The following is a 22,491-nucleotide window of genomic DNA, read 5'->3' as shown; positions in this document are numbered from 1 at the left end:
CAAAATGCTTTACAGCCAATGAGTCACTGCTGTCATGTGGGAAATGTGGCAACCAATTTACACACAGCAAAGTCCCACAAACACCAATGAGGTGATGACCAAGTAATCTGTTTTTTTTAATGAATATTGTTTGAAGGATAAATATTAGCCAGGACACTAGGAAGAACTTCCCTACTTTTCAAAATAGTGCTATGGGATCTTTTACGTCCACCTGAGAGGGCAGGCTCGGTTTAACATCTCAACCAATAGATGGCACCTCTAAAGTGTCAGTCTAGATTATGTGTTTAAGTCTCTGGAGTGGAAATTGAACCCACAACCTCCTGACTCAGAGGCGAGAGTGCCACCACTGACCCACATCTGACACCTGAAAATGAACAAGCTTAGATTGATGTAATCTTCCAATACAGTAAATCAGCAATTGCTTGAATCAGGTATTTCAAGGACCACCTCATGCATGTGATCAATAAAGATTGTTGACTGTAAAAGCTATAGTACATAAACCCAAGCCACTTAAAAATACTTTCAAATATCATTTATCATTTGGTTTCATCTGATCAGCATTCGAATAGCTTGAAGGTTTTGTTTAACAGCCAGTTTATCTTCCTTCGGCGATTCAGTAAAGTAAGGACTGGTTCTCTTCCAACTTAATACTGTTTAGTAACAACCTGTTGAATTCAGGAAGATCGATATTGGCAAATTGTGTCATTTTATAAAAAATCTGCAGGTTATGTGCAAAATTCTATTTATACAAAACATTCTCTGCAATAAATGAGTATACAGAAAAAAGTGTAGAAGGTTCAACAACAGTTCAATTTTGTCTTGCTGTTTTTTTCTATAATGGTTCACAAGTAAATACTACAATTACAATAGATATCTATAAAATATTAAAGCACTATGAGCTCAAAATTCCACAACCTTGCATCAGGTTTTTTGGCGGTATTTCGCCGTTTTGGGCGGAAAACGGTGCAGTGGGAAATTCCCTGAAGTCTTGCACCGGCGGTTTTGAAATACCGCTGGGGAGCAGCCCGCCGCCGTGCAAGACTTCGCCCGATATTTGGCTCAGCAGTGACCCATAGATGGGGGGAAAACAATGCCGGGAAAAAACCTGTCGGAGCAGCCCTTCAAAAAGGTAAGCTAAAAATTTTATTTTAAAATTCCTTTGCGGCAATTCGCTAGAAAAGGGTCTTGTGAATGTTTTGTGATGTTTTTTGTTTTTTGGAAAAAAAATTGTGTTCTCCCTTCCTAGGCCCAACTCGCAGTGGTATCGGCATCAGAGAAAAGTTGCAGAAAATTCACGGTTTGTGCCACGAATCCTCGTGCAATGCCGATTTTTCCTGCCGGGCACATTTTTTCCATTTTTTCCCGAATGTTCGACTCAAAATCATAGCAGAGTTATAGCGAGTTTTTTTCCACCAAAAATGCCGCTATGACCCAAAACCAAATTTCTCGCCCTATGTGTGTGTGTGTATGTGTGTGTGTGTGCATTTCCTTTACATCCAGGAAATGTCATGCCACATCATTTCCATCGTGACTATCTACCTAAGGTTCACTAGGTTGATTCCGGAGATGAGGGGGTTAACTTATGAAAATAGGTTGGGCCTATACTCATTGGAGTTCAGAAGAATGAGAGGTGATCTTATCGAAACATATTAGATAATGAAGGGGCTCGACAAGGTGGATGCAGAGAGGATATTTTCACTCATAGGGGAAACTAAAACTAGGGAACAGAGACTTAGAATAAGGGGCCGCCCATTTAAAACTGAGACGAAGAGGAATTTCTTCTGAGGGTTGTAAATCTATGGAATTCTCTGCCCAGAGAGCTGTGGAGGCATTGAATATATTTAAGATGGAGATGGACAGATTTTTGAGAGACAAGGGAATAAAGAGTTATGGGGAGCGGGTAGGGAAGTGGAGGTGAGTCCATGATCAGATCAGCCATGATCTTATTAAATGGCGGAACAGTGTCACGGGACCTAATGGCCTACTCCTGCTCCTATTTCTTATGTTTTTATCATGCTTTATACGGCAGGTTTTATATACATACATACATAAAAACCTGCCATTATAGAAATCAGTCCACCGTAGCTAGAACCCTCATCCCCACCCATCACCCACCTACTTGAAAGTGCAAGAGAAGAGAAGAATAACAGACGGAAGCAGAATAAGAGAGAATCAGAACAGGCCAGAGACAGGGAGAAAAACAGGAGTGGAAATAAAAGCCTCGACAATCCAAACCTTCATTATATTCCCATCATAATGGGACAGAAGCCCCCTAAATTAGTCTGGAACCCAGATAGTCTGCAGTACCACATAAAGTAGTTGATCTCAGAGGGGCAGCAAAAGGGTTACTGCATTTGGGGAAATTGACCAGGGTTCTTCCTTCTGTTCATATCCAGCAACCTGTGCTGGAAGCATCAGATGCGAACAGGATAAAATAACCAGCTGATACTGCACATGAGAGACAGGGTACCAGAGAGCCAATGGCATCCATGAAACTGTACCCCAACAGGACAGGAGGAAAGGGAGAAAAATAGTGAAAAAGCATTCCTTCGCGGAGGTTGCAATTCAATATGACTAAGTTGCCAGTGTAACAGACATTAGGCTTGCTATTGTCTGTCATCCAATTAAACTGGAGAAAGGATGAGATACAGATACATTTAACTCTTAATATAAACATAAAATAAATAAATAACTTTTTCAAGATCCTATTTTTTGCAAATAAAACCTACTGTTCCTTTGAGTCTGTGCTGAATTAAATAGACATATATATTTACTATGGTTGTAGCCAAGTCTGAGTGAATCAGCCAAATAAAATGTTATGATTATTATGATACTGGGGCTAAAGGGGTAACATTATGTGGACATGTTGCATAGACTAGGTTTGTATTCCCTTAAGTTTATAAGATTAATCGGTAATCTAATTGAGGTGTTTAAGATGATTAAATGAGTTGATAGTATAGATAGAAACTATTTCCTCTGATGGGAGTGTCCAGAATAAGGAAGCATAAAATTAGAGCTAGGCAGTTCAAGGGTGATGTCAGATGCATTGCTTCACACAAAGGGTCATGGAAATCTGGAACATGTCTCCCTCAAAATGCTGTTGAGGCTAGGTCAATCGAAAATGTCAAAACTTAGATTGATAGATTTTTGTTTGGCAAGGTTTGGGGGAATCTAGAATTAGGGGCACAGTTTAAGAATAAGCGTTCGTCCATTTAGAACTGAGATGAGGAGAAATTTCTTATCTCAAAGGGTCATAAATCTATGGAATTCTCTGCCCCAGAAAGCTGTGGAGGCTGGGTCATTGAATATATTTAATGTGGAGATAAACAGATTTTTGAATGAGGGAGTGGAGGGTTATGGGGAGCGGGCAGGGAAGTGGAGCTGAGCCCGGATCAGATCAGCCATGATCTTATAAAATGGCGGAGCAGGCTCAAGGGCCAATGGCCTAGTCTTGCTCCTATTTCTTATGTTTTTATGTTATAAAGGATTATGCAACCAAGTTGGGTAAATAGAGTTAAGATTCAGATCAGCCTTGATCTAATTGAATTGTGGAACAGGCTTAAGGGTCTGAATGGCCTACTCCTGTTCCTATGTTCCCATGTTCCCACTGGGGGTCATCATCATCACAGGCAGCCCCTCAGGATCGACTTGCTTCCACTCTTAGAATGAGTCCTTAGGTGGCTGAACAGTCCAATATGAGAGCCACAATCCCAGCCACAGGTGGGACAGACAATTGTTGAGGGTAAGGGAAGGTGGGACAGGTTTGCCGCGCATTCCTTCCGCTGCCTGCGCTTGTTTTCTGCATGCACTCGGTGATGAGACTCGAGGCGCTCAGCGCCCTCCTGGATGCACTTCCTCCACTCAGGGCGGTCTTTGGCCAGGGGCTCCCAGGTGTTGGTGGGGATGCCGCACTTTATCAAGGAGTCTTTGAGGGTGTCCTTATAATGTTTCCTCTGTCTACCCTTGGCTCGTTTGCCGTGAAGGAGTTCCGAGTAGAGCACTTGCTTTGGAAGTCTTGTGTCTGGCCAATGGGAGTAGCATACAGATGGTGGAATACATTGTCAAGGCTGTCCTCTACTACCTTGCCCACTTGCCCACTCACTTTCTGTTTAATTCTCACTCTGAGCTGTGCCGAGTGGAAAAACATTGGATAAAAGCTGCACTGTCCGTAGCTCAATTGTTTAAAGTAAATTATTATAGAATATAACAACACAAGTTGCATCTCAGTAAAACAATACTAAATGATATAAAGGAATATTCCAAAGGTGTTATCTTCAAGTATTTGTGAAAAGGTTTTCCTGTTTACAGAGTATTTAAAAAAAATTATATTTAAATTAGTTTTTCTAAACTTATCACATGATACGCTTCCAGGAACACTGAGGTGGATCTTGTGAAACACTCTGCCACCAAACACATTGCCGATGCTTTTCTGATGTGTGCAGGGTCCCACCAGTGGCTTCAGGTCGCGCAGAACTTACGCTCCCAAGTCCAATATTTCTACAAGCAATCTCAGAACTCAGCATCATCTGCTGCACCTTTGCTTCATCAGGTAATGCTGAGAGCTCCGGCTGTACTCAGAATCATTAAAACCCCAATGTTTGCACTTTCAGCAAATCCATCCCAGGCTGCATGGCAGGACCAAGCTAGCCTACAGCACACTCAAGTTGGCATTGTACAATTTTGTGTGGTCAAGTCATTTGAATAATTAATATACGCTCCCAGCACAGCTTTGACCTTGTGTCGGTAATTAGTCCAATTGGTATGCAGAAAGGCTCGCTGGCAGCTGAAACTAAAGGTAAGTTGATCCCCATAGAGCAAATATTGCTCCAGGCCACATAAAGGTGCAAAATGAATTTGAAGTATATATCCGCCTTTGCGGAGACTGGGAGGGGAGATAGTGAAATAAGTGTCAGCCAAAAACGAAGTAAAAGGAAACCCACTGAGGTGGCATGAAATGGCCTCATAACAGAATGGCACAACATCTGACCCCCCTCCCCCCCCCCCCCCCCTGTTTGATGACTGGCAAAGTGGACATCCTGCTATACAAAATGGATGCGAAGAGTGTTGCCTTGCTGGAAATTCCCCAGGGCACCCTCCCCAGATAACAAGCAGTGCAGCTTGCTTGTTGAGAGGTAATGGCCAGGCTCAATAATAGATGGGTGTCACATATGATTCTCTGCACTCTGGGGAACCCTTTACCCAGGAAATGTTTGCGTCCGCTCGAGCTGGAATCTCCTTTCCACAGGACCTCTGTCACTTTCTTGATGCATCTGTGGACTGCCACTTGATTGATTTGTCATATGTCACTGGTGAATTGGAAGGATCCAATAACATAATACTTTAATGCAGCAATGGCCTTCATGCTCATGGGAACAGCCTGTGGTCAGAAGATGGCATAACTATGTGGCAGCCTCCTTTTTGAAGTGGAGGTGCTGAAAACAGGTCTCCTCTGATATGTCAACGAAGGGCTGACTGAGCCAGTGAATACTGGGTTATGGACAGGTGCATACCAAACAGGTGAGGTACAGTTACACCTGCCTCTCCCATCCCCTCAAATACTATTCCAAAACTAGGGGTGCCACTGGGGAATTTCCCCATCCACCCATTTTGGGGGTTACAAGTGAAATAACAGCTGGAAGCAAAATGGTTGTAAAAAAACAACGTTGGAAATAGAAAATCTTACAATGCAAAAAATAGGCCAAACCAGCAGCAAAAATGAATCGGTGAATGCAATACAATAGGTGAAAAAAATAACTTTCCAATCTAAAATGTACAATTTAAAAGGCCTCTTCCCGCAGGCCAGGCCATCGACACGCTGTCGTGCTTGTTTCTAATGGGTGACAGCACTGCTGCCAAGAAACCTGTGAGATCCAATATGAGACTTGAAGTAAAATTTGAACATATTCTCAGCCACACACTGATCACTAGTGGTCTCTCGAAAATCCCAACATAATATAGCATGCTGCAAATTTGGTGAACTGGCCTGCGAATCTGATTTTGAGGCATGAGCTTGGCCTCTGAGACTTCATGCCTTCGCTGGAACCTCACCAAATCAGAGGCTGAGGGTAAAATTTAAATCTAAAATACTGGATAGGTTGGGGGTGGGGAGGGTAATTAAAGTGTTAAAAATTGGAATCCCGACCGGATCCCACCTCCAACCCGCCCACTTCTGGTTTTAAGAGAGGTGGGACAGGAGGCAGGCGCCAACCCGCTGCCAGGAAGCAGGAGTTAGGCCGTTTATTTAAATATTATAATGAGGCTGGAAGTCTCTTTAATCGCCATTTTGTGCTTAACTGTAGCTCATCAGGTTTTGCACACCACTTAAAACTCGCCAGCTACAGCAGGGCGAGGACTGCTGGATCCAGGAGGTAAGTGCCTTTACCCCTACCTCCTGGATCCAGGTGCATGCCTAACCTACCCCACCACGATCAGACAACCCCTCTCAGGCCTCCGATCCCTCCACAAGACCTTTGCCCTCCCCAACCCGCCCCCCCCCCCCCACACCTCCACAGGTCTCCGATCCCCACACAAGGCCTCCCCCCACCAAGCCACCAATGTCTCCACGAGGTCTTCCCCTCCCACCCCCCCCCCCACCCCCGACTCTTGATGTCTCCACGAGGCCTCCCCCCAGCAAGCCTCTCCCCTCTCCTCCAGCCCTCCCCGTGCTGCTCCTCCAGCCCTTGATCTCTTCAGAACCGCCCCCCTCATCCTCCTCCGCCCCCGACTCTCTTTGGACCCCTGATATTCTCCTAGCCCCCAAATCTCTTTGGAACCCCCCCGGATCTTCTCTTGGCCTTCGATCCACTTCGGACTTCCCCACACTCCCCCCCCCCTCCCTCCAAATTTCTCCCTGCCCCCGCCCCTTCAATCTTCTTCTGGCACGACCCCCACATGGTCTCTCCCTCCCTCCTCACTGTAGTCGAGTATTGCAGCTATACACGGCCGGAGCTAGCCAGTCTCTCAATCTGGCTGGCTGTGGGTGGGAAGCAGAGGCTTCCCATTCAAATCAGGCCTGACGTTAAAGTCGTTTACCCGGGTTTCCTGACTGCCCCGGACCCCCCCACGGAGCTCCAAACCACCTTCTCCATTAAAATTCAGCCCTATATTTCAATGTCCAGAGTAGTAAATGGCACCCAATTAGGAGGCCAACCAATGAAAGTTAGGTTTTGTTTCCTCTCCGATTCTCCCCTCTCATCTCTCTGCTCCTGATGGTGTCAAATTTTACCATCTGCAGTCCTCCAACAGGCACTTTTTAAGTGAGAAAATGATTAGTGTCAGTGGGTTATTTAACCATGGGAGCTATCACAGGTAGCCTAATTTTGTTGTCATCTGGGGTCTACACTTGCATTTCGACTAGTAGAGATGAGGACCAGGAGGAATAGCACTGACAGGTTTTCACCTGCCCAGCACAAGTACAGAAGTCATCTGTAACAACTCATCAGCTCCCCAGCACTAACCCGAGAACTATCCTGTTTGTATGACTCAATAATAAAGGTGAAGGGCATTAATCCACTGATCGAAGCGGATAGGAGGTCACGGAGTAATGGAGGAATAGTTTTTCCCACAATGCTGAAAGAAAACACCATAGTAGGCACTAAAACCTACAGTACTTTCTTAACAACTGAATAAAACCATACTTACTTTGTAAGGATAGCTCCAATCACTTTCTCCAATAGCACTAACTGCACGGACCCTGAAGAGAGCCTCAGAATTGGCTTTCAACGCAGTCTCAAAAGAAGCGGCTTCTATTCCAGAAAATGTCACACCTACTTGCAGTGGGGTAGCTGCTCCATTATTGGCACCAATCTCTTGCAAATGTACATTAAAAGAATCCACTAGGTCATTTTGTGGAACCATCCAAAAAATCTGGAAAAATTAAGATGCACATTGTTTTCATATCCTGCAACTCATACATTGTGCACAGTAACCTGGAGTTTACTATTATGCTTAGTTTAGAATGAAATCACATAATTTAATGAATCTTTAAAATGAATCCTCTAATAAATAGCACTTTGGATTTAAAATGTGACAAATGAACCACCTACAGCCATTATTAAATGTTATAATATTCAGAAGTTTGAATCCTGAATGTGTACACCACCCACTTTCAGGCACTTCAATTGCTGTGACCTACATTATCACAACACATTCTTCTCGGAAACATTTTGGATAATGTTGAGAGAAAAAATCCAAACTTATGGGTACAGTAGCATCGTGGTTATGAGGCTTGGATTAATGATCCAGAGACCTGAGCTCAAACCCCACCACGGCAGCTGGAGAATTTAAATTCAGTTAATTAAATACATCTGGAATAAAAAGTTATTATCAGTAACGATGACTCTCAAACTATCGGATCGTCATAAAAAACGATTTGGTTCACTAACATGCTTTAGGGAAGGAAATTTGCCGTTCTTACCTGGTCTGGCCAATATGTGACTCTAGACGTACAACAGTTGCCCTCTAAAATGGCCTAGCAAGCCACTCAGTTGTAACAAACTGCTACAAGAAACTATAAGAATAAAACTGGACTGACCAATCGGTATCAACCACAGCACTGACTTCGGACACAACAACAGCACACCCAGTCCAGTCGACCCTGCAAAGTGCTCCTCACTAACATCTGGGAACTTGAGTCAAAATTGGGAGAGCTGTCACACAGACTAGTCAAGCAACAGCCTGACATAGTCATACTTACAGAATCATACTTTTCAGCCAATGTCCCAGACACCTCCATCACCATCCCTTGGTATGTCCTGTCTCACTGGCAGGACAGACCCACCATGGTGACGGTACAGTGATATACAATCCAAAGGGATTGGCCCTGGGAGTCCTCAACATCCAGACCCCATGAAGTCTCATGCTTCAGGTCAAGCATGAGCAAGGAAACCTCCTACCGCCTTCTCTCAGCTGATGAATCAGTGCTCCTCCATGTTGAACACTACTTGGAAGAAGCAATGAGGGTAGCAAGGGCACAGAATGTACTCTGGATGGGGGACTTCAATGACCGAGCTGGCAGTGCCCTGAATTACATAGCTACCAGACTGGGCCTGCAGCAGGTGGCGAGAGAACCAACACAAGGGGAAAAACCTACTTGACCTCGTCCTCACCAATCTACCTGTCGCAGATGCATCTGCCCATGACAATATTGGTAGCAGTGACCACCCCACAGTCCTTGTGGAGACAAAGACCCGTCTTCACATTGAGGATACCCTCCATCATGTTGTGTGGCACTATCACCATGGTAAATGGGATAGATTCAGAACAGATCTAGCAGCTCAAAACTGGGCATCCATGAGGCGCTCTGGGCCATCAGCTGCAGCAGAATTTTACTCCACCACCATCTGTAACCTCATGGCCCAGCATATCCCTCACTCTACCATTACCATCAAGTCAGGGGACCAACTCTGATTCAATGAGGAGTGCCAGGAGCAGCATCAGGCATATCTAAAAATTAGGTGCCAACCTGGGGAAGCTTCAAGAGAGGACTATATGCATGCTAACCAGCATAAACAGCATGCTATAAACAGAGCTAAGTGATCCCATAACCAATGGATTAGATCAAAACTGCAGTCCTGCCACATCATGAATGGTAGTAGATATTAAACAACTAACGGGAGGAGGGGGCTCCATGAATATCCCCATCCCCAATGATGGTGGAGACCAGTGTGCGAGTACAAAAGACAAGGCTGAAGCATTTGCAACCATCCATATCTGCCTCCTCCTGTGGTCCCCACCATCACAGTAGCCAGTCTTCACATGATATCAAGAAGCGACTGAGTGCACAGGATACGATAAAGGCTATGGGCCCTGACAACATCTCAGCTGTCATGCTGAAGACTTGTATTCCAAAACTAACATCTAGCCAAGCTGTTCCAAATCAGCTACAACATGGGCATTGTTGTGTATGCAATAACTGTTAGACTGAGTACTGTTTAACTCCAAGTGGTATGACCTTGGCTCTGCTTTATTAAGGCCCAAAGTGACTAATATACCAAATGGCTGGCCTTTTATACCTGGGCTGCACACACGTGCATGCAGCCCAATGGCTTCCAACAGTGACGCCATCTAGTGGCTAGTGATTCCAAAAGTAATAAATGACAATACCCCCTTCTGAGATATTAACACAGTTTTTTACAAATTGAGATGATCCGGTGTTTTACGCTCCCAGGTTGACTGTCTCAGTTCAACTCCAGCCTTGGGTGAGTGTTCAGAGTCTGTTGTGACTGGTGGCTGGGTGGCTGACCTGGTGGAAGTGGCAATGGCCATGTCGGGGATTGAAAGTCCATTTTCATTCAACATGTCAGTGATTGAAAGTCCCGATTCACTGATGACCACTGAGTCCTCTGATGACTGGGGGTAGGTTTGTTGGTCGTCGATTGTCTCTTCCTCCGACTGTTCCGGTTCATCTGTGTGCCGCAGCTTTATCTGATCCATATATTTCCTGCATGTTTGCCCATTTTTGAGTTTGACAATAAATACTCTGTTGCCCTCCTTGGCCATGACAATACCAGTGATCCACTTGGGACCCTGACCATAATTCAGAACATATACAGGATCATTTACAGTAATATTGCATGACACAGCTGTGCGATCGTGATACCCTTGCTGACTTTGTCTTCTATATTCAACTTGATTATTCAAATCAGGGTGTACAAGAGATAGCTTGGTCTTAAGACCTCTCTTCATCATTAGTTCAGCAGACGAGATCCCGGTAAGCATGTGTGGTCTTGTCTTGTAACTAAGCAGTATGCATGACAGTGACCCTTGAGTTACTCGCTTCATACTCTGCTTTATGATTTGGACAGCACATTCTGCCTGCCCATTGGATGCAGGTTTGAATGGTGCTGACATTACATGTTTGATATCATTGAGTTTCATGAACTCTTGAAACTCCTGACTGGTGAAGCACGATCCTTTGTCGCTAACAACGATGTCAGGCAGACCATGTGTCGCGAACATGACACTGAGATTCTCAATGGTAGCTGTGGATGTGCTGGATGACATGATTATACACTCTATCCACTTTGAATATGCATCCACCACAACTAAAAACATCTTCACCAGAAAGGGACTTGCAAAGTCTATGTGGATCCTGGACCATGGTTTGGACGGCCACGACCACAGACTCAGCGGCGATTCCGCTGGTGCTTTGCTGAGCTGCATACAAGTGTTGCATTGATGCACACATGATTCCAGCTCAGAGTCAATTCCTGGCCCCCATACATGAGACCTGGCGAAGGCTTTCATCACTACAATGCCAGGATGTGTGCTATGTAGCTCACGTACAAATTTCTCTCTCCCTTTCTTGAGCATAACAACACGATTGCCCCACAGTATACAATCCGACTGAATAGACAGTTCGTCTTTGCGACAAATGTAAGGTTTGGTCTCCTCGCACATTTGCTTGGATATGGCAGACCAATCACCTTTGAGGATGCAACTCTTCACCACCGATAAAATCGGGTCCTGTCTGGTCCATGTCTTAACTTGTTGAGCTGTGACAGGGGTTCCTTCACTCTCAAAAGCATCCACAACTAACAATAGGTCCGCCGGTTGTGACGTTTCCACCTCCGGTGTGGGCAACGGCAGATGGCTCAAAGCATCGGCACAATTCTCGGTGCCAGGTCTATGACGAATGACATAATCATAAATGGATAATGTCAGCGCCCACCTCTGGATGCGGGATGAAGCATTGGTATTGATACATTTGTTTTCAGAGAACAGTGAAATGAGTGGCTTGTGATCTGTCTCCAGTTCAAACCGAAGACCAAACTGGTACTGATGCATCTTTTTAACACCATACACACAGGCTAGTGCTTCTTTCTCTATCATGCTGTAGGCTCTTTCCGCTTTAGACAAACTTTTTGAAGCATAGGCGACTGGTTAAAGTTTACCCGACTCATTAGTTTGTTGGAGTACGCAACCAATTCCATATGACGAAGCATCACAGGCCAATACCAAACGTTTACATGGGTCATAATGTACCAGCAGCTTGTTAGAGCAAAGCAGATTAGTGGCTTTCTCAAAAGCTCTGTCTTGAGATGCACCCCACACCTAGTTGTCGTCTTTTCTTAGCAGCATGTGCAGTGGTTCTAATAAGGTGCTCAATTTAGGTAGGAAGTTACCGAAGTAGTTGAGTAGACCCAGGAACGAACGCAGCTCCATCACATTCTGCGGCTTGGGTGCATTCTTGATGGCCTTGGTTTTCGCATCCATGGGCCTGATGCCATCAGCAGCAATTTTCCTCCCTTGGAATTTAGTGCCATGAAGACACACTTCGAGCATTTCAGTCTGAGTCCCACTTTGTCCAGACGATGTAGAACCTCTTCCAGATTGTTCAGATGTTCCTCGGAGTCACGACCTGTGATCAGGATGTCATCTTGGAACACGACGGTTCTGGGAATGGACTACAGTAGACTCTCCATGTTCCTCTGAAATATTGCTGCAGCCGAGCGAATTCCAAAAGGGCACCTGTGATAAATAAACAGTCCTTTATGCGTGTTAATGCACGTAAGTCTCTTCGACGTCTCGACCAGCTTCTGTGTCATATAGGCCAATGTCAAATCCAGTTTGGTGAATGACTTCTCCCCGGCTAGCATTGCAAACAAGTCATCAGCCTTCGGTAATGGGTACTGATCCTGTTTTAAAACCCTGTTGATCGTAGCCTTGTAGTCTCCACAGATTCTGACTGTGCCATCACTTTTCAGTCAGGAACAATGGGGCTGGCCCATTCATTAAATTCAACCGGTGATATGATCTCTTCACGCTGGAGTCTGTCCAGTTCAATTTCAACCTTCTACCCCATCATATAGAAAACTGCCCGAGCTTTATGATGGACGGGTCTTGCATCCGAGTCCACGTGGATCTGCATCTTGGCTCCCGTGAAGTTGCCGATGCCTGGTTCAAACAGCCAGGTGAACTTGCTCAGTACTTGGACACATGTATCTTTCTCCGACGACAATGCCTTGATGTCATTCCAATCGCATCTGATTTTTTTCAAGCCAGTTCCTGCCGAACAGCGTTGGGCCATTGCCTGGGACAATCCATAGCAGTAACTCATGAACCGCACCGTCATAATTGTGGCACTGCCAATCACCGTTATGAGTTCTTTGGTGTACATGCGCAACTTGGCATTGACTGGACTCAGCCTGGGTCTCACAGCCTTAATATCCCACAGCGTGTCGAATGCCCTCTGGCTCATTATCGATTGACTTGCCCCCGTGTCCAGTTCCATCGATATGGGCACCCCATTAAATTTCACATTGATCATTATCGGTTTTCTCTTAGTTAGGAACGAGTACAGTCCATACATTTCCTCCTCTGGTATCTCAGATTGCGTATCCGGATCTGCGCTAGTCTGACCATCATCCTCCACGTGGTGTGTCGCAGCACGCTTGCTCATCTGCGGACATTTGCACTGGAGATGTCCCACTCTCAGACAGCCTTTGCAACTATATTGCTTAAATCGGCTCTGTTGGTGCCGGTGATTTCCCCCACAATGCCAACATGGAGAAATCGAATACATTCCCGCTGGCGGACGTTGGGCAGCCACAGGTTTCGTGTACACAGTCGGGTAGGCCCTGCCATGTGCCGCTCTGCCAAAAGCCGAATGAATCATCTTTACTGTACTTGCCGAGTTTCGATCTTTCACTGATATCTGCTTTAGACTTCTATCAGTCATCATGCATGACTGAGCGAGCGTGATGGCCCTGTTCAAGTCCAGCGTCTCCAATGCCAGTAGTTTACACAGGATCACCTCATGGTTGATGTAGATTACAAAGAAGTCCCGCAGCATGTCTGCCAACACAGCCCCGAACTTACATGGTCCTGCTAGATGTCTCAGGTCGGCAACGAATCCCGTCACATTCTGGCCCTCTGAGCGAACGTGTGTGTAAAATCTGTATCTCGAGATGATGATGTCTTCATCTGGCTTAAGGTGGTCCTGTACCAGTGTACACAATTCATCATACGTCTTCGCTGTTGGACTCACAGGCAGGAGTAGATTGTTTATCAGACCATCAATTTTTGGACCACAAACCGTGAGGAACACCACCCGGCACCGATCTGTGACGCCGACCTCCTCTATTTTGTAAGCCACGAAGAACTGGCTCAAATGGCTCACAAAGTCTGCCCAATCTTCTTCTTCCACAAATCGCTCCAACAATCCAATTGTGCTCATTTCTGCATATAAAGGTTCTTGTTGCCTCATCGCCAAATGTTGTGTATGCAATAACTGTTCGACTGAGTACTGTTTAGCTCCAAGAGGTATGACCTTGGCTCAGGTTTATTAAGGCCCAAAGTGACTAATTTAAAAAAATGGCTTGCCGTTTATACTTGGACTGCGCACACGTGCATGCAGCCTAATGGCCTCCAACAGTGACGCCATCTAGTGATCCCAAAACTACATACATGTCAGGCATCTACACGACAATGTGGAAAACTGCCCAGATACGTCCAATCCACTAAAAGCAGGACAAATCCAATCTCATCCATCACTCTACTCTCAATCATCATCAAAGTAATGGAAGGTTTCGTCAACAGTGCTATCAAGTGGTACTTACTCACCAATAACCTGCATACTGATGCTCAGTTTGGGTTCCGCCAGGACCATTTGGCTCCAGACTTCATTACAGCCTTGGTCCAAACATGGACAAAAGAGCTGAATTCCAGAGGTGAGGTGAGAGTGACTGCCTTTGCAGTGTGGCATCATGGAGCACTAGTAAATTTGAAGTCAGTGGTTATCAGGGTGAAAAATCTCCACTGGCTGGAGTCATACCGAGCACAAGGGAAGATGGTTGTGGTTGTTAGAGGTCAATCATATCAACCCCAGGTCATCACTGCAGGAGTTCTTCAAGGCAGTGTCCTAGACCCAACCATCTTCAGCTGCTTCATCAATGACCTTCACTCCATCATAAGGTCAGAAGTGGGGATGTTCGCTGATGACTGCACAGTGTTCCATTCCATTCACAACTCCTCAGATAATGGATCAATCCATGCCCGCATGCAGCAAGACCTGGACAACTTTCAGGCTTGGACCGATAATTGGCAAGTAACATTCGCGCCACACAAGTGCCAGGCAATGACTACCTCCAACAAGAGTGATTCTTACCACCGTCCCTTGACATTCAACAGCATTACCATCACTGAATCCCCCTCAATCAACATCCTGGCAATCTCCATTGACCAGAAACTTAACTGGATCAGCCACATAGAAACTGTGGCTACAAGAGCAGGTCAGAGGCTGGGTATATTGCAGCGACGGCCTCACCTCCTGATTCACCAAAGCCTTTCCACCATCTACAAATCACAAGTCAGGTGTGTGATGGAATACTCTCCACTTGCCTCAATGAGTGCAGCTCCAACAACATTCAAGAAGCTCGACCCCATCCAGGACAAAGCAGACGGCTTGATCAGCACTTCATCCACTGTTGAGTCCTTAACTCTTAAACATAATCATACGAGGCACGTACTGCAGACACAGTCACTCTGTGACCTTCACCTTTATTACCTGGACCAAGGAGTGCTGGCCCTGTGAGGGACCTCCCCTTATATACCTGAATCTCCAGGTAAGGAGTGTCTCCCACAAGTACACCCCCCTGTGGTCAAGGTGTGCATTTCTAGTAAGTATGTACAGTATGTCGTGGTTACATGAGGGTTACAATTGTATAAGGGTTACAGTAGTATGCTGGTTACATACATAACATCACCTCCCCCTCACGTCATTTTGACTCAAAGGTGGTCAACGCTCTCTCGTGGAGCGCCGCAGTTGAGGCACTGGTGGCTGAGCCTTGGCATGCGTTTCTGTCACCTGAGGTGATTCCGGCCTGTCCGGGCTGGCCGCAGGGACTGTGCATGCTGGTGATTGTCCTTGTTGCTCGTCCACTGGCAGTGGTGTGGTTGACATCTCATGCTCTTCTTCATGTTCATCAGAGTCTATTCTTTACTTGGTCCAAGTGTTTTGTGGCATATTTGCCCATTATTGAGTCTGACCACTATGACCCTGTTTCCCTCTTTACCAATTACAGTGCCCTCCAGCCACTTGGGTCCCAATGCATGGTTAAGTACAAATACCGGATCATCCATTTCTATACACCTCTCCCTTGAGTTACGATTGTGGCACTCGGTTTGGGACTGGCGCTTGCCCTCTGCCAGGGTTGGGTGGATGAGGGACAGCTGAGTTTTGAGCGTATGTTTCATGAGGAGTTCCGCTCCCGTGAGCGAGTGCGGCCGGGACCTATAGGCCGGCAGGAGGCGCGATAGGCGGTACTGCAGAGAGGGTCCTTGGATGCGGAATATGCCTTGCTTTATGACTTGGACCGCATGTTCCGCCTGGCCATTGGAAGCCGCCTTGAACGCCGCCGTCCGGACATGTTTGATGCCATTACCCGACATAAACTCCTGGAATTCATGGCTGGTGAAACACGGGCCATTGTCGCTGACCAGGATATCCGGCAAGCCGTGGGTCGCGAAAACCATGCGCAGGCTCTCCACGGTGATGGATGTCGTGTACGAGTTTAATATGATGCACTCGATCCATTTCGAGTATGCGTCGGCAATTATCAAGAACATTTTTCCCATGAACGGGCCCGCATAGTCCACGTGAATGCGTGACCAAAGCTTGGTGGGCCAGGGCCACGGGCTGAGCGGGGCCTCCCTGGGGGCGTTGCCCAGCTGGGCACACGTCATGCACCTGCGAACCCAGTGTTCCAGGTTTGAGTCAATCCCCGGCCACCATACATGTGACCGGGCAATGGCCTTCATTAACACGATGCCAGGGTGCTCGCTGTGGAGTTCCCTGATGAATGCTTCCCTCCCCTTCTGGGGCATGACCACTCGGCTGCCCCATAGCAGGCAGTCGGCTTGGATGGAGAGCTCATCATCCGTCTCTGAAACGGTCTGACCTCCTCGGGACACGCCCCGTGCGTGGGCGCCCAATCCCCAGTCAGGACACATTTCTTTATCATGGATAGGAGGGGGTCCCTGTTGGTCCAGAGTTTGATCTGGCGGGCTGTGATGGGGGAGCCTGCGGTGTCAAAAGCCTCAACGGCCATGACCACCTCAGCGCTTTGCTCCGCCGCCCCCTCGGTGGTAGCAAGGGGAAGCCTACTGAGCGCGTCAACGCAGTTTTCGGTGCCTGGCCGGTGCCGTATGGTGTAGTCCTACGCAGCCAGTGTGAGAGCCCATCGCTGTATGCGAGCTGACACATTTGCATTGACTGCCTTGCTGTCAGACAACAGAGAAGTTAAAGGCTTGTGGTCCGTTTCTAACTCGAACGGTCTGCCGAAAATGTATTGGTGCATTTTTTACGCACCATAAACGCAAGCGAGTGCTTCCTTTTCGACCTTGCCGTACCCTCGCTCTGCCCGGGAAAGTGACCTGGAGGCATAAGCCACCGGTTGGAGTTGTCCGTCTCCATTACCCTGCTGCAACACACACCCAACCCCGTATGATGATGCATCACATGTTAAAACTAGATTTTTACATGGGTCATACAACGTTAACAGTTTGTTAGAACAAAGCACGTTCCGCGCCCTGTTGAAAGCCCGTTCTTGACAGTCCCATCAAAACCATTCACAACCCTTACGCAGGAGCACATGTAACATCTCCAACAATGTGCTTTAGTTCGGCAGGAAGTTCCCGAAATAGTTCAAAAGTCCCAGGAACGATCGCAACTCCGATGTGTTGCCGGGCTGGGGCGCACGACGGATCGCCTTCTTTTTGGATTCGGTAGACCGGATCCCGTCTGCGGCAACCCTCCTGCCCAAAAACTCAACCTCTGGGGCCAAAAACACACACTTGGCCTTCTTCAGCTGCAGGCCTACCCGGTCCAGTCGACTTAGCACCTCCTTCAGGTTGTGGAGGTGTTCCTCGGTGTCTCGACCCGTTATTAGGATGTCGTCCTGGAATATAATTGTTCCAGGAATGTATTTCAGCAAGCTTTCCATGTTTCTCTGAAAGATGGCGGCCGCCGAACGCATGCCGAACGCATGGTCTCTTCTTACCCTGCTATGAAAGTTTGAGCTATCAATGCTGCCCCTTCTAGAGTTAAGTCCTTGGTCTCTATGAGCTTCCTGAAGATCCCGGCACGGCTAATGTCCTCAATGAAAAAATCTCTTAACATCTCCCCCTGCAGGCGTCTGAGAACTTACAGAGGCTGGCCAAGCGTCGCAAGTCTGCCATGAAGTCTGAGATGTTTTGCCCTTCCCAACGTGTGTAGAACCGGTGCCGGACCATGTGTATGCTGCTCGCCGGTTTTAAGTGTTCGCTGATCAGCTGGCTGAGCTCTTCAAAAGACTTGTCGGCCGGTTTGTGGGGTGCGAGCAGGTTCTTCATCAGCGCATGCATTTTTGTCCCGCAGCTTGTTAGTAGATGCGCCCTCCGCTTGTCAGCCGCATCCTCTCCCAGCCAGTCCTTCGTGACAAAGGTCTGCTGGAGTCTCTCCACAAAATCGTCCCAGTCTTCACCTACACAGTAACGTTCCTCTGGGCTACCGGTGGCCATCCTCTGGGTTCAGTGATTCCTGTTTCCCGTCGCCAGGTGTTGAGTCCTTAACTCTTAAACATAATCACACGGGGCACGTACTGCAGACACAGTCACTCTGTGATCTTCACCTTTATTACCTGGACCAAGGAGTGCTGGCCCTGTGAGGGACCTCCCCTTATATACCTGAATCTCCAGGTAAGGAGTGTCTCCCACAAGTACACCCCCTGTGGTCAAGGTGTGCATTTCTAGTAAGTATGTACAGTATGTAGTGGTTACATGAGGGTTACAATTGTATAAGGGTTACAGTATTATGCTGGTTACATACATGACATCCACCATTTTCAACATTCACTCCCTCTACCACCACCATGGCTGCAGTGTGTACCATCTACAAGATGCACTGCAGCAACTCGCTATGGCTTCTTCGACAACACCTCCCAAACCTGTGACCTCTATCAACTAGAAGGACAAGGGGAGCAGGTGCATGGGAACAGTATCACAACATGCAAGTTCCCCTCAAAGTTACACACCATCCTGACTTGGAAATATATCGCCATTCCTTCATCGTCGCTGGTTCAAAATCCTGGAACTCCCTCCCTAACAGCACAGTGGGAGTATCTTCACCACGGGGACTGTAGTGGTTTAAGAAGATGGCTCACCATCACTTTCTGAAGGGCAATTAGGGATGGGCAATAAATGCTGGTGTAATGTCTGTAAGCTTGTAATGTTGTAGCTCCACACTGTGGATGTGGACGTATTGTGTTTCTGCAAATAAAGGTGAATAAATGAGTCAGCTGACCAGAAGCTTCCGGGACTGCTGAGATGCTGTCTGCCATTATAGAAAGCTGTGTGTGAAGTGCTCTGTGAATATATCACATTTTGCTATGAGATGGGATTTTTTGGATGATATAAAGCTGAAATTTTGTTGGTGAAGGATTCAGCCAGCCGCTTCTCTGTCTTTGGAAATGGCTACAAAATCCGAGGTTAAAAAAATGAGCTCATTGTCTGCACTGCAGAGACAAAATGGCAGCACCCATTGCAGTAATGGGACATTTAGGTGAATATAAACATGATCAGGAAAGGTTTAAGGCGTATGTGGACCGGCTAGAAATGTATTTCACTGCAAATAATATAATTGAAGTTCCAGAGAATGCAGATCAGAACCAGGCTGTTTTGGAACGGAAGAGAGCTATCTTCTTATCAGAAGTGGGTACTGAGTTGTAGGAAACACTGATAAATCTGCTTGTGCCTGATGAGCCAAAGGACACAAAGCTTAAAGAGATTTTAATGAAGCTGGAGCAAAACTACAACCCCAAACCATTAGAAATTGCTGAAAGCTATTGTTTTGGTATAAGAAATCAAAAGACTAATGAAAATATCAGTGAGTACATTTTAGCATTAAAATATCTATCTATTCACTGTAATTTCGGAAACTTTCAAAACATAGCATTGCGGGACCGTTTTGTTTGTGGGATGAAAAATGATGCCATCAGAAGAAAGTTATTGACAACGCCTGACTTGACTTTAGATATTGCTTGTCAGACAACAAAGTCAATGGGCTTGGCCGACCAGTATTCCCGAGAATTTCATAATAATTACGGTCATCAGTCAACCGAGGTAAATCGCCTGCAGATTCAAAATAAAAGGCAGGAGGGGCTCAAAGTCTCAGAAACTGGAAATTCTAACTGAGCACCAAAGTCATGCTATAGGTGACTGGGACAACATTTTGCTCAAAGTTGTCCATATGTGAAGGCAGAGTGTTTCTTCTGCAGTAAGACTGGGCATCTTGCGAAGGCATGCCGACTGAAGGGTAAACCAGCTTTCAAAGCTATGAGTCCAGTTTTCAAAGCTATGAATAGAAATCCCCAGAGACTACATAGCATGGAAGAACAACAACAGGACGAGGAGATGTTAGAGTTACATGTTATCAGGAGCACGAGGTTAACGGACAGCGATTCTAAAAATATCAAAATCCACATAGATGTTGCAGAATTCAAGATACCAATGGAAATCGACACGGGTGCATCCATGAGTGTAGTACTGGAATCGCTATACCTCGACAAATTGCGTGATTTGCCATTGGAGAAATCCAAAATGGAGCTTCGAGGCTATTCGGGAGAGAACATCCCTGTGGTAGGTCATATCACCGTACCAGTGAACTACAAGGATCAATTTCAGAACCTGCCTCTCATAGTAGTGAAAGGAGACAAGCCTGCCTTACTAGGAAGAAATTGGTTGAGATCATTGAAGCTGGATTGGGGTAAAATTTTTCGTGTTGAAATGAGATTTGCATCAACGGATGATGTTATCAAGAGTTATCCGAAGGTGTTTTGTGAAACGGGCAGTCCGATCCAAGGCTTCAAGGCGAGTGTCAGGGTACAGAAGGATGCTAGATCGGTTTAATGCAAGCCACATTCCGTACCATATGCACTCAAGGAGAAAGTTGAGCAAGAACTCAAAAGACTAGAGACTGAGAACAGTATTTCTAAGATAGATCGATGTAATTGGGCTACACCCAGTGTTGTTGTACCTAAGTCTGATGGTAAGGTAAGATTGTGTGGTGATTATAAAGTAACCGTAAACCAGGCTCTAGAGGGTAATGTCCCCAATACATTGCCGAATATAGAAGATTTGTTCACAACACTGACAGGTGGTCAGATCTTTTCAATACTGGATCTTACAAATGCCTACTTACAGCTTGAACTAGATGAGGAGTCCAAGGTCATGCTTGACTATAAATACTCATCTAGGCCTATATCAATTTAATAGGCTGCCGTTTGGAGTGTCTTCCACCCCTGCCATATTCCAAGGGGTGATGAATCAGATTTTGCAAGGTATTGAAGGGGTAGTATGTTATTTAGATGACGTACTAATTTCAGCACCAAATAGGCAAATTCATAATAACATACTGAATGAAGTCCTCAAATGGCTAGAGAAGCACAGAGTACGAGGGACTGCTCGTAAGTATGAGTTATTTCAAAACTCAGTGGAGTACTTAGGGTACAAAGGTGGGAAAGCTGAATGCAATCAGAAATGCACCCACTCCCAGGAAGGTCACTGAACTTCGATCATTTTTGGGTCTCTTGAACTATTATGGGAAGTTCCTACCAAATTTGGCTACAGTGTTACATCCACTGAATGAACTATTGAAAAAAAACGATCCATTTGAAGTGGTCAAAAGAATGCGATACAGCATTCAAGGAGTATAAAAGCGAATTGGTATAGAGCACCAAGTTAGTTCACTATGACGTATCTAAGGAGATCAAGCTAGCATGTGATGCCTCTCTGTATGGAGTTGGAGCAGTATTCTCTCATGTATTACGTAGTGGGGAGGAGAGACCAATTGCTTTTGCTTCACGCACTCTCAGTGCCAGTGAGAGTAATTATGCGCAAATCGAAAGGGAAGCTTTGGCATTCATTTTTGGGGTCAAGAAATTTCACAAATACTTGTATGGTCATAAGTTTACCATCGTTATGGACCATAAGCCCCTAACAGCAATCCTCCATCCAAAGTCCCCAGTTCCAACATTAGCTGCAGCTCGAATGCAGAGATGGGCTTTGATTTTGTCAGCATATACATATGATATTGAATATAGATGATCAGCTGATCATAGTAATGCTGATGCAATGTCTAGATTGCCTTCCTTATCACAAATAACACCCGATAGGGAAGAAGTGTTCTATTTTTCATACCTTGATGAACTGCCAGTCACAGCTAAAGAGATTGGTAGAGCAACCAAACGTGATCCAGTGATGTCAAAGGTGTATGATTATATTGCAAATGGAAACCAGGTAACAGACAAAGATATTCAACCATGCTTCATTTATAGGAATGAATTATGTGGTCCTCGCACATATTTGGCAAAGATGTTTGATAATGGACAGGTTAGGTTTGTTCACATTGATCATATTTTATCTACAGACATGGAAAGAGTTGAAGGTGAGAATGATTCAATTATTTCTGACTCATCAGAGAGTTTTGATACACCAGCAAATCCTACATCCAAT

At 45.9% G+C, this 22,491-nt stretch overlaps 1 protein-coding gene across 1 annotated transcript in view; it reads right to left on the bottom strand.

Moving 5' to 3' along the window:
• Nucleotides 1-4,274: 4,274 nt before the first annotated feature.
• Nucleotides 4,275-22,491, bottom strand: part of LOC139266254 (tripartite motif-containing protein 42-like) — a 62,415-nt gene continuing 44,198 nt past the window's right edge. The window contains exons 5-6 of the mRNA XM_070884083.1: nucleotides 7,642-7,866; nucleotides 4,275-4,298 (exon numbers count right to left, since the gene is read on the bottom strand). Coding sequence (XP_070740184.1) covers nucleotides 4,275-4,298; nucleotides 7,642-7,866 — 249 coding nt within the window. The remainder of the gene's footprint in view (nucleotides 4,299-7,641; nucleotides 7,867-22,491) is intronic.

The sequence above is a fragment of the Pristiophorus japonicus genome, chromosome 6 (assembly GCF_044704955.1).
Source record: "Pristiophorus japonicus isolate sPriJap1 chromosome 6, sPriJap1.hap1, whole genome shotgun sequence".
Taxonomy (NCBI): domain Eukaryota; kingdom Metazoa; phylum Chordata; class Chondrichthyes; family Pristiophoridae; genus Pristiophorus; species Pristiophorus japonicus.
This window is presented reverse-complemented; position numbering and strand designations above follow the sequence as displayed.